Source organism: Saimiri boliviensis, chromosome 5 (genome assembly GCF_048565385.1).
Source record: "Saimiri boliviensis isolate mSaiBol1 chromosome 5, mSaiBol1.pri, whole genome shotgun sequence".
NCBI classification, from domain to species: Eukaryota; Metazoa; Chordata; class Mammalia; order Primates; family Cebidae; genus Saimiri; species Saimiri boliviensis.
This window is the reverse complement of record NC_133453.1, coordinates 10187524-10199928: the sequence shown is the minus strand read 5'-3', so window position 1 is coordinate 10199928 and position 12405 is coordinate 10187524. Positions and strand designations below refer to the sequence as shown.

Genomic DNA, 12405 nt, shown 5'->3' with positions numbered 1-12405 from the left:
AAATGTATTTATCCTGCGAAAAGCCAAAGTGCTCCCCATGAAATTGTCAGTCCAGACGGCAAAGGCTGACTTGCACCCTGGAATGTGCAGGAAGGTGATGCCGGGGCTGCCTTGACTGTTATCTGTCAGTCCTTCTCAGCGTGGGCCTGCCACTCCAGAATAGCAGTCCCAGCTGGGTGCAGGGTTCTCGTGCCTGGAAGTTTGCCTCCATGTGGCCTGAGGACAGGGGAGGGAGGGGGCTCTGTCTGAGGGGCTCCTCGCACTGCAGACCCAGGACAGGATCAGAAACAAATGTCAAAGATCCTGTCCTGCCACAGATGAGAGGTGATTCTTTTGCAAGTACTGTGACTTTTTAAAAATGAGAAGAGATTGTACACATGTCTACATGTATGCTTTTCCCGTCATGTTTGTCCCCTGAGGATGGACAGCAGCTCACAATGACACATTCATGCATCCAGCTAAAGAAATGACACATGCTCACGCCTGTAATTCTGGCACTTTGGGAGGCTGAGGCGGGCAGATCACCTGAGGTCCAGGAGTTCAAGACCAGCCTGACCAACATGGTGAACCCCCCCGTCTCTACTAAAAATACAAAAATTAGTCAGGCGTGGTGGCACATGCCTATAATCCCAGATACTTGGGAGGCTGGGGTAGGAGAATCGCTTGAACCCAGGAGGCAGAGGTTACAGTGACCCAAGATCACGCCATTGCACTCCAGCCTGGGCAACAGAGTGAAACTCTGTCTCAAAAAAAAAAAAAAGGGAAAAAGAAAGGACACATGAAGCCCGAGGAGCTTGAGACGTGCAGCCTGATCTGTGCCCCCGGGCAGGAGCTGTGTGTGCAGCTGGTTCCTCTCTCTCTTTATCTGGTGTGCTTTGTTCTGCCCCTACTTTCCCCACCTCCGCCCCTTTCTGGGTTTTCTCATAACCCAGATGAATACAGCAATAAGGGAGAGCCGGTTATGAACCTGCTGGGCAGAGTCACCTAGTGGCCCTGGGCGCCTTTGTTTGGCCTTAATGCAAACAGAAGGGACCCAGGATCCTCTGCTGGGTGACTCTTGGCAGCCGGATTATGACTCAGCAGCATTCCAAACAGGGAAAGATTCAGCATCTCCCAAGGCAGTTCATGGCTCTTCCCGACCAACACGATGTTCCTATTGATAAGCTGAGATTATACAAGGCCAGGCGCTCTAATAAATAATCACACACTTTGCAGAGCACCGCCCAACTTTCGCCGATGTCACCTTTCACCCAGTGTCACGCGTTTCTGCAGCACATGACTTCCCTACGTCAGAGGTGACTGCCGTTCTGGACTTCCTCTCCACATGCTTTCTCTGCTCTGCCCTAATAGGGCCTCATCTCCGGCCAGATCAGTGCCATTTCCTGGCCCTGGCTGCTGAGCTCACCATGCTGGGGGGATGGAGGGCACCTAGGCCATCGGGGGCTCAGCTGACCCTCCCAACAGCATCCACCCCACTTCCCACCATGTCCTTCCCAGAGCGGCTGGAGCGTCCAATGGCAGGGCCCAGCCTCCTAGGTTAGCACAGCCACCGCCTGCAGCAGCCCCTGAGGTGGTCCGAGGGCCTCATGGGGTGGACTCTGCTAGGCCAAGGGGCAGCTCCCTGACGGTCTCCCAAGGGGCACTTTCTCCTGCGCCAGTGGGAGGGGCTAGCCAGAGCGCGCCCCAGTCTGAGGAGGCTCGTTCTCACCCCTCACTGTCACATCCTAGGGAGAGGGGGGCAGGCTTTTAAGGTGTATTAGTTGGGGTTCTCCAGGGAAACTGAGAGGCTGATTTTAAGGAATTAGCTCATGTGATTGGAGAGGCTTGGAAAGTGTGAAAAGCTGATGGGGTAGGCCAGCAGGCTGGAGATTCAGGGGAGAGGTGCAGTTCGAGTCCAAAGGCCGTCCGCTGGCAGAAGCCCTGCTTGCTCAGGGAATATCGGTCTTTTTCTACTAAGGCCTTCGGCTGACTGGATGAGGGGCACTCATGTTATAGAGGGTGATCTGCCTCACTCAGAGTCCACTGATTTAAATGTTCATCTCGTCCAAAAAACAACTTCACAGAAACATCTAGAATAATATTTGACCAAATAGCTGGGCACCATGGCCCAGTCAAATTGACACATGAAAAATAACCATTACGGCCAGGTACGGTGGCTCACACCCGTAATCCTAGCACTTTGGGAGGCCAAGGCAGGCAGATTGCCCAAGGTCAGTAGTTCAAGATCAGCCTGGCCAACATGGTGAAACCCCGTCTCTACTAAAAATACAAAAATTATCCCGACATGGTTGTGCATGCCTGTAATCCCTGCTACTCAGGAGGCTGAGGCTGGAGAATCACTTGAACCTGGGAGGCGGAGGTTGCAGTGAACTGAGATCGAGTCACTGCATTCCAGATGGTGTGCCAGAGCGAGACTCTGTCTCAAAAACAATAAAATAACCATTATGGGCCAGGCTCAGTGGCTCATGCCTGTAATCCCAGCACTGTGGGAGGCCAAGGTGGGAGGATCTCTTGAGGCCAGGAGTGGGAGGCCAGCCTGGGCAACATTAGCAAAATCCCACCTCTAAAAAAATAATAAAATTAAAAAATATATATTTAATAACCATCACATAAGGATTTTGATACCTATTATCAAATTGCTTTCCAAAAGGATGGTGTCCTCTTCCGGTTGTCCTCATGGTGTGAGGTTACGGATTCCTGGGCCCTGCTGGCCCAGCTTTCTCTCCTTGGGCTTCTTGTTGACTCGCCTCAGCTGACCTTGACCCTGCAACTTGACCTTGCTTCCCACTGGCTTTAAAGCGCCATACAGAAGCCAGCTCTCCCTCCTGGACTTGCACAGCAGCTCCTCCAACCCCGGGGGGCACTGGCTGCCTTTGAGAGCTGCCTCCCAGGCCAACTGGTACTGGCCTCCCTGCCCCCAGGACCATGTGATGGGGACACACCAGGCTAACTCAGTGCTAACCCCTCCTCTTACCACCACTGGGAATAGTTCTGCTGTTCGTGTGAGTCATTTTTACTAGGTTTTCTGTTGTTCTTTCTGAAAACATGGCAGGGCTACCCGTAAAAATGATAAAGATGGTAAATACTATGGATATTTTACTACAATTTAAAATGATTTAACTGGCCCGGTGCAATGGCAAACTGGGGCGGGTGGATCCCCTGAGGTCAGGAGTTTTTGAGACCAGCCTGGCCAACATGGTGAAACCTTGTCTCTTCTAAAAATACAAAAATTATCCGGGCATTGGTGGCAGGTGCCTGTAATCCCAGCTACTTCGGAGGCTGAGGCACGAGAATCGCTTGAACCTGGGAGGTGGAGGCTGCAGAGAGTACGGCGGGCGAGGCTGCACTCCAGCCTGGGCGACAAGAGCAGAACTCTGTCTCAAAAAAAAAAAAAAAAAAAAAAAAAGATAAATTAAAATAAAATAAGTTAACTATTATAACAATGACACAAAATATCAAAATATTAATAGTAAAATATAAAAATTTGGGCCAGGTGCAGTCGCTCACGCCTGTAATCCCAGCACTTTGGGAGGTTGAGGCGGGCGGATCACAAGGTCAGGAGTTTGAGACCAATCTGGGCAACATGGCGAAACCCCATCTCTACTGAAAATTCAAAATTAGCTAGGCATGGTGGCACACGCCTGTGAGCCCAGCTACTGAGGAGGCTGAGGCAGGAGAGTCACTTGAATCCGAGAGGTGGAGTTGCGGTGAGCCGAGATCACACCATTGCACTCCAGCCTGGGCAACAAGAACAAAACTCCATCTCAAAAAAAAAAAAAAAAAAAAAAAATTGAACCAAATAATATTAAAAGGAAGCACCTCATTTGATGGTTACACACTATACTTGCATCAAAATATCACACTGCACCCATAAATATGTACAATTATGTATTAGTTTAAAAAAGAAACCGCACTCTAGACCATGTACAAAGCTCCTTTGTAAGTGTAAAAAAAAAATGAAACATCAGCAAAGCTTTCGTGTAATGATTTTACAACCCAGTTCCCTAGTCAGACAGCCCCGCGCATCTGTGAATTTCTCCCATCAGGAATTGCATCCTGTTCTTTGATCCCCAGCCTCCAGCACAGTTCTCAGCACACATGAGCTCTGTCAATGTTTATTAAATCCAAGCATATCAATCAGAAGAAATAATCCACAATTCTTGTAAATGCTAACAACAGGCTGGATGGACGTGTAGAGAGGGTGGAATGAGACTCATAAAAGCAGAGTGGTAAGAGCAGCATGTGACTGGACCTGCGAGTAAGCGACAGTATCACTTAGGCAAAAGGAAAATATTTAGGGGAATAGCGTTATGGGTGATACAAAAATTGTATTTTTTGAGACAGGGTCACGCTTTGTTGCCCAGGCTGGAGGGCAGTGGCGTGAACAAGGCTCACTGCAGCCTTGACCATCAGGCACAAGTGATCTTCCTGCCTCAGCCACCCAAGTAGCTGGGACTACAGGCACGTGCCACTATGCCCAGCTGATTTTTGTACTTTTTTTTGTAGAGGTGGGATTTCACCATGTTGCCCAGGCTAGTCTTGAAACCCTGAGCTCAGGCGATTCACCTGCCTTCCAAAGTGCTAGGATTACAGGCATAAGCCACCATATCCGGCCATGTTGTGCTTAAGAAATAAATAAATAAATAAATAAAAGTATAATAGTAGGGCTAAGTCCAGACACAGTGGCTCACACCTGTAATCCCAGCATTTTGGGAGCCCGAGGCAGGCGAATCATGAGGTCAAGAGATCGAGACCATGCTGGCCAACATGGTGAGACCTGTTCTCTACTAAAAATACAAAAATGAGCTGGGTGTGGTGGTGGGCACCTGTAGTCTCAGCTACTCGGGAGGCTGCGGCAGGAGAATCGCTTGAACCTGGGAGATGGAGGTTGCAGTGAGCTGAGATCACGCTACTACACTCCAGCCAGGCAACAGAGAGAGACTCTATCTCAAAAAAAAAAAAAAAAGTAGGGCTAAATCCCTGCTATCCCTTTGAACCTAGTTTGAAGACTTCTTGCCTAAAGTATGAGCAGTTCATATACAACTGTTTTCCTAATTTGAATTTGGAGACTTTTCAGATGTAAGTATTATTTTTCTAATTATTAAAGGGATGTATTATCAACATAAAAAAAGGCATGTAGAAACAAATCAAACCAAAAGAATCCCACAGTTTCCTTCCGAATCCTACTCTCCAGAACCATACTTCTAGCTATGGGGCACTAACGACTGGGCCCAGGGCGACCTCACTGAATTCTCATAGTTGTTCCTTAGATATTTTATAGGCGGAGAAGCTGAGGCTCCCAAGGTGTCTGGGAACTCCCGTGCAGTCACCATCTGGAGAGCGGTGGGGCAGGACCCAAGGCTCCAGGGCGCAGGGATTCTTGCCCGTTGGCGCCTGTGCCTCCCCACCCTCCACCCTATGCCCAAGTCTCCTTCCTCCTGTGGTTTCTTTTCCTTTTTTTTTTTTTTTTTTTTTTGACAGAGTCTCGCCGTGTCGCCCAGGCTGGAGTGCAGTGGCATGATCTAGGCTCATTGCAACCTCTGCCTCCCAGGTTCAAGTGATTTTTCTGCCTCAGCCTCCTGAGTATCAGAGACTGCAGGTGCCCACCACCATGTCCAGATAATTTTTGTATTTTTAGTAGAGATGGGGTTTTGCCATATTGTTCAGGCTGGTCTCCCCAGCTCGGTCTCCAAAGTGCTGGATTACAGGCATGAGCCGCCATGCCCAGCTGGTTTTTTTTTTTTTTTAGGCTTTTTTTTTTTTTTTTTTTTTTTTGAGACAGAGTTTCGCTCTTGTTGCCCAGGCTGGAGTGCAATGGCGCAGTCTTGGCTCACTGCAACCTCTGCCTCCCAGGTTCAAGAGATTCTCCTGCCTCAGCCTCCCGAGGAGCTGGGATTACGTGCACCCACCATCAGGTCCAGCTAGTTTTTGTATTTTTAGTAGTGATGGGGTTTCACCATGTTGGCCAGGCTAGTCTTGAACTCAGTTGATCCTCCTCCTGCCTCAGCCTCCCAGAGTGCTGGGATTACAGGTGAGCCTCCGCGGCCAGTCCCTCCTGTGGTTTCTAATCATGTCATAGCTGGGACTCCAGGTTGCACATTTTGTTCTAGGGAATGTACATCAGCCTTCACCTGCAAACCCCGCACCCCCAGCACTCCAGAGATACCGAACTGGAAGCCACCCAAGGCAAAGGTGTCAGTCCTGGCTCCTCCGCTCTCTTCGTGTGGCCCCCAGCAGGCCAGCCACCCCTGCTCCACAGCGTCCTCCACAAGGGGCCTGCCGAGTAAGTCAGCCTGGGCCCCGCTAGCATGGGAGCCCGGCCGCCCGCCAACCCAGAGGGAAGGGCATTTTGCTGCTATGTTTGGCCCCGTGCTCCTGTGTGTGACAAGCCAGGCCAGAGGGGGATAAGGCCTGCTTCCCTTCCCCACACAACCAGGCCCCAGCAGGTGGCTTCTTTTCCTCCAGGGACCGTTTCTACATGAATCTTCCTTCCTACTAAATTCCCTTGGCCAGGTGCAGTGGCTCATGCCTGTAATCCCAGCGGGCCTCATGCCTATAATCCCAGCACTTTGGGAGGTCGAGGCAGGCAGATCACCTGAGGTCAGGATCTCGAGACCAGCCTGACCAACATGGAGAAACCCCGTCCCTACTAAAAATACAAAAAATTAGCCAGGTGTGGTGGCACATGCCTGTAATCCCAGCTACTCAGGAGGCTGAGGTAGGAGAATCGCTTGAACCTGGGAGATGGAGGTTGCAGTGAGTTGAGATCATGCCATTGAACTCCAGCCTGGGCAACAAGAGTGAAACGGAAAGTAAATAAATTAACTAATAAATAAAATAAATTCCCTTTGGTCTCAGTAACTCAAAGCTGAGGAGTGAGACCTCCAGGCCGGTCACGGAGAGAGAAGCGCCCCCACCCCCACTCTGTGGAGCTCTCAGAGTGGGCCCTGACCTGGCTCTGCTGCCCCAGGGTTGGCCTGGAAACTCCGACCTGCCCTGGGGGGAGGTGGTCCAGCCCCTGGCCCAGCCGCCATGTCCCTGCCTGGCCCGGCCGCGGTCAGGCCACCCCTGGGTCAAACAGAAGCGGATGTCTGCTCGCAGGCGGAACAGAAGGGCTGCCAGTAGGACCTGGAGATGGGATGGGCCCAAGGGTCCCCACTCTGTCCTGGTGCCTCCTCTCACCCTTTGGCTCGCTGTAAGGACCACTTCTCCGTCTTTCTCTGTCCCCTTCCAGCCTCTGCCAATTGATGGTCCCTCCACCTCCACATCCAGCTGAGCTGGAGCTTTCTAGAGGGCTTTACAAAAACAAAAGGACAGAACAAACGAAGGTCAGGCAGGACGAAAGCATCCTGCTCAGGATATGTGCATCTGTGGCCGCCCCCCAGCCTGTCCCACCCACCCCACTAACTTCCTGGCGGGGCCCTGGGCGCTCTGACCCCCTGGGGATCCACTGGGTTGGAAGTGGGGGTAATGGTCATGGCAGGGGAGCCAAGTTGGGCTCCCTTCCACTTCCCACTGGGAAACACACCCCAAACCCCAGCCCAGCCAGCTGCAGCCCAGGGCAGGCACAGAGGAAGTGCAGCAAATCAGAGGAGGAAGGTGCCACAGGGGCAGGGATCCCCAGTTCATAGTGACAGTGACACCAGCAACTGGTGGCTGGCCTGGCTCCACATCTAGCAGCAGAGTGTGGTCGCGGGGTGGGCGGCTCAGCCAGCCATGGTGTTGTGTGTCCTGTGGGTTCAACAAACACGTGGGCTGCAAAGCTGCCTGAGCCACTCGCCCTGCGCAGCCTGCTTCCGTGAGGAAGGAGTCGGCCAGCCAGTTGAGCCCCGGCCACGGAGCAGGCGACCTGGGGAGGGAAGCTTCCCTCACTTCTGAGCTGGCTGAAAGAGGGACTAAGTGGGACAGAGGGGCTTCTGTGTGGAGACTGCACGGCGCTGGCATCTTGCTCTGGCTCTTCTCTCCAGGCAGCCAGTCTCACAGGAAGTGAGGATGTCCCTGAGTGTCCCCATCACGTTGCTGGAGGACCAGCCAGCTTCCCGCTCTCATCTGGCAGCAGCTGCGGGTGATGAACGTGAAGGGACACTTGTCCACCAGACTCTGGGAGCCGAGGGGAGACTGGCTGTCCAGGCAGCACCAGAGCAAAGCCATCGAAGCCCCGCCGGGCAGGTCACTTCCAACCGGGACGAGCCTTGAAGGAGGGCTGAGCAGAACCTGGCACTGACCTCCTGGAGAGGGGAGTTTCCTGTTCACCTTTCACACACACAGGAGATGGGGTGGCTTTTGCCCTCAGGAGACCTTCTGGCCCCAGAAGCAGCAGGTGCTGGATTTGCAGCCGGGGCCCTCCAGGCCGCAGCGGGCGACAGTGCGGGACCAGCCTGGAGCGGGGCCTTTCCAAGGCTGCTGACGCCAGCTCTCCTCACTCAGGCCGACCACCGGGACCCAGAAGGAACTTAGGGTGAAGCTCATTCTCAAGCCTGCGCCTCAGCAGCAAAGTTGGTGTTTTCTTCCTCTGTTAAAATCTGAGAAACGCCGGGCACGGTGGTTTACGCCGTAATCCCAGCACTTTGGGAGGCCAAGGCGGGTGGATCACCTGAGGTCAGGAGTTTGAGACCAGCCTGACCAACATGGTGAAACCCCGTCTCTACTAAAAATACAAAAATTAGCTGGGCGTGGTGGTGCGCACCTGTTGTCCCAGCTACTTGGGAGGCTGAAGCAGGAGAATCTCTTGAAGTGGGGAGGCAGAGGTTGCAGTGAGCCAAGATGGCGCCATTGCATTCCAGCCTGGGGCGTAAGAGCTAGATTTCGTCTCAAAAAAACACCCTGAGAAAGAATATGGTGTGTTCCAGCCTCTTCAAAGCTACTCTGCGCTTCTGCACATGTTTCTTGAAGCGCCCGCTGCCTCCCTTCCTGCACTGGGACCGTAAACATAAGCAGCTGTACCAGCAACGTGACCCCTCCTGCTGGGGGCCTGTGCGTGCCCTGCACTGTCATCAGGGTCCGGTCTTAGGACAGAGGAAGGAAGTTTGCCTTCAGGACCAGCAAGTCACAGGTGTCCTGGATGTTACCCAAGCTCTGAAATCCAATAAGACCCATGAGTACTTACTTAGACGGTGCTGTGTGTGTGTGCTGTGTGTGTGGTATGTTTATATGTGTGTGGCATGTTTATGTGTGTGGTGTGTGTGTGCTGTGTAGTATGTGTATGTGTATGTGGTTGTGTGTGGTGTGGGGTATGTGTGGTGTGTGTGGTGTATGTGTGGTGTGGGGTGTGTGTGTGGACTGTGTGTGTGGTGTGTGTGGTGTGTGTGTGTGTGTGGTGTGGGGGGTGTGGTTTGTGGTGTGTGTGTAGTTTGGGGGATATGGTGTGGTGTGTGGGGGGGGTGTGGGGATGTGTGGGGTGTGGTTGTGTGGTATGGGGGCTGTGGGGGGTGTGCTGTGTGGTGTGTGGTGTTTCTGTGTGGTGTGGGGGTGTGTGTGGTAGGGTGTGTGTGGTGTGTGGTGTGTGTGGTGTGGGGGGGTGTGGGGGGGTGTGTGTGTGGTGTGTGGTGTGGTATGTGTGGTGTGTGTGTGTGTGTGGTGTGGGGGGTGTGTGTGTGGTGTGTATGTGTGTGTGTGTATGTGTGGGTGTGTGTGTGTGTGTATGTATGTGTGTGTAGAGAAATGGAAAGCAAATAAAAGTCTTGTGCCCTCCCCCAGGCACCTGATCTGCCCGCCCTTTGATGGGGAGGACTCAGTGGTCCCAGTGGTCACTGCATTTTTCCTCGCCGCCGACCCCCTAACTCCTCCGGAGGGGAGGCGGAGGAGGTAGATAGGAGGCCAGGTTACCCGTGAGATGACCAGAAGCTCATCCAGAGCCAGGCCTCGGTTAATCTCGTGCGTTCTTGGCAGCGGCTCCAGGCCGGACACATTAGATGCTGTTGTGTGACTGGCCTGGTGGCCACCTCTTGGTTCTCTGGAAATGTGTGAGTCCCCTCTGTGCTCAGGGAGGAAGGCTGCCGTCCTGACCTGTCAACCCCAGGCCCTCTCCGAACTCCTCACTTGACCTGGAGGCGCAGGGAGCAGATACAAAGCTCGCCTCTGGTGTCATTGGTGCAGACACAGGAAAAGTAGAGGGTCCCTAAAATGCAACTCTCTGGGGAGACTTTGAAAAGGTGTAGAGTCGTTGCAGATGAACAGCAAAGGAGTGGCATGGACAAATCTCTCTCTTGTTCCCCCCAAGAAGTCCACTCCCCTACGGATTCCTCAGATGCCACAGCTGGCACCGCCTTTCCCAGCCTTGGTGTGGGAGCGGTGGAAATCAGGGGGGTGGGAGAATCATTCTGCTCAGGCCAGTGTCTCCTTCACATGAAGTCAGCCACTACCTCTCCCTCAAGCCTACCAGAGAGCTGAAGTCTGATCTGTAGATTTCGGATAGTTTGGGGAGAAGGAAAGTTAATCTTTTAGAGAAGAGGGGAGTATCCAACTTAGGGTCAAAATACATTTGAGATTACCAGGTGAGATGTGGGTGTTTTCTGAGAAAGAGCTCTGTCGCACGCCTCTGCACCACACCCTGAGAGAACCACTCCTAGGCTTACGCTTCTAAATTCCAAGGCTGACAGCCAGAAGTACACTTTATAAAATACCAACAACTTACAAATATTCCAACTGTCTACCTGCTCCAATGAGCTTGCTGAGGTTGGGGAGCACAACAATCGGAGAGGAAAAAAATTAATACACAAATAAGCCCAAACCTCTTTAAAGGTCATCTGAAGATCCAAGCAGAAGGCTCCTAAGATTTGCCCATACAAACTATCCAGGGAAACCACGAGAGGGATCTTTAGACTTCTGGAAAATGGGGAGGTCCCAGGTAGACTGTGGCTCCTCCACCCCTGGAGGCTGACCTCACATCTTCTGGTTTCTTCTGAGTGGGACTTATCTCATTTCTGCTTCCCAGCAAGGTGGAATTGTCTGGCAAGAGCTTAAATTAGGACCCTTGGTGGGTACCGTAATAGGCAGGTGGCGGTTTGAGATCCAGTTAGATGCCAGAGATTGGTCAATAGGTGAGGAAAGATTTGGCCCAAATCAAAAGAGCTAAAAAAACAAAAACAACGCCGGGCGCGGTGGCTCAAGCCTGTAATCCCAGCACTTTGGGAGGCCGAGGCGGGTGGATCACGAGGTCAAGAGATCAAGACCATCTGGTCAACATGGTGAAACCCCATCTCTACTAAAAATACAAAAATTAGCTGGGCATGGTGGTGCACGCCTGTAGTCCCAGCTACTCGGGAGGCTGAGGCAGGAGAATTGCTTGAACCCAGGAGACGGAGGTTGCAGTGAGCCGAGATTGCGCCATTGCGCTCCAGCCTGGGTAACAAGAGCGAAACTCCGTCTCAAAAAAACAACAACAACAACAAAAAACAAACAAATGGTTGATGCAAAAAATAAGGCTCATGCAAAAAAAAAAAAAAAAAAAAAAAAAAAAAACTGTGAGAACATATCAAACTTTTTAATAAAAGCAAGTCTGGCCCAGTACTTGGATGACCACGCCTGACTTGCCTAACCCCAATCCCGGTCCCAGTTTTAATAAAATGGTGTTTACAAAATAGGCACCCGGAACGTGGACCATAGATACCAATTTGATTTTTTAAAATACTGTATTAAAATAGTACATCATTTGTCTTCATTAATGAGTTTTGGGGTATCCCTTTATATTTTGTATGCAAGGTGAATGCCTTACCCGCCTCTTCGGACTCCTGGCCTAGAATCTGGGGAAACTTCCTGACCCTCCCACACACCTGATAGCACAGCCTGTGGCTGGTGGTGTGCCTGTTTGCTTACCTCTATCTCTCCAGATATTATTTGTGATGAGCTATCCTAAGACATGATTAAGTTAGCTTTTTTTTTTTGAGACGGCGTTTCGCTCTTGTTACCCAGGCTGGAGTGCAATGGCCCGATCTCGGCTCACCGCAACCTCCGCCTCCTGGGTTCAGGCAATTCTCCTGCCTCAGCCTCCTGAGTAGCTGGGATTACAGGCACGTGCCACCATGCCCAGCTAATTTTTTTGTATTTTTAGTAGAGACGGGGTTTCACCATGTTGACCAGGATGGTCTCGATCTCTTGACCTCGTGATCCACCCGCCTCAGCCTCCCAAAGTGCTGGGATTACAGGCTTGAGCCACCACGCCCGGCATTAAGTTAGCTTTTGCATATAACAAACTACCTCTGAAACTTAGTGGCTTAAGGCCGGGCGGGGTGGCTCACTCCTGTAATCCCAGCACTTTGGGAGGCTGAGGCAGGTAGATCATGAGGTCAGGAGTTGAAGACCAGCCTGACCAACATGAGGAAACCCCGTCTCTACTAAAAATACAAAAATTAGCCGGGCCTGTTGGGACATGCCTGTAATCCCAGATACTCAAGAGGCTGAGTCAGG

At 51.9% G+C, this 12405-nt stretch overlaps 1 protein-coding gene across 5 annotated transcripts in view; it reads left to right on the top strand.

The window, feature by feature from the left end:
* ARMC9 (armadillo repeat containing 9) overlaps positions 1-9280 on the top strand; it is a 177901-nt gene extending 168621 nt beyond the window's left edge. For 2 of the 5 annotated variants that reach the window (XM_074398860.1, XM_039469781.2), the window contains exon 24: positions 6111-7402. In XM_074398860.1, coding sequence (XP_074254961.1) covers positions 6111-6408 — 298 coding nt within the window. In that variant the 3' untranslated portion in view covers positions 6409-7402. Of the gene's footprint in view, positions 1-6110; positions 7403-7967 lie in introns of those variants that run through there. The other 3 variants (XM_039469780.2, XM_039469783.2, XM_074398861.1) reach the window with 3 other exon arrangements.
* The last annotated feature ends 3125 nt before the right edge of the window (positions 9281-12405 follow it).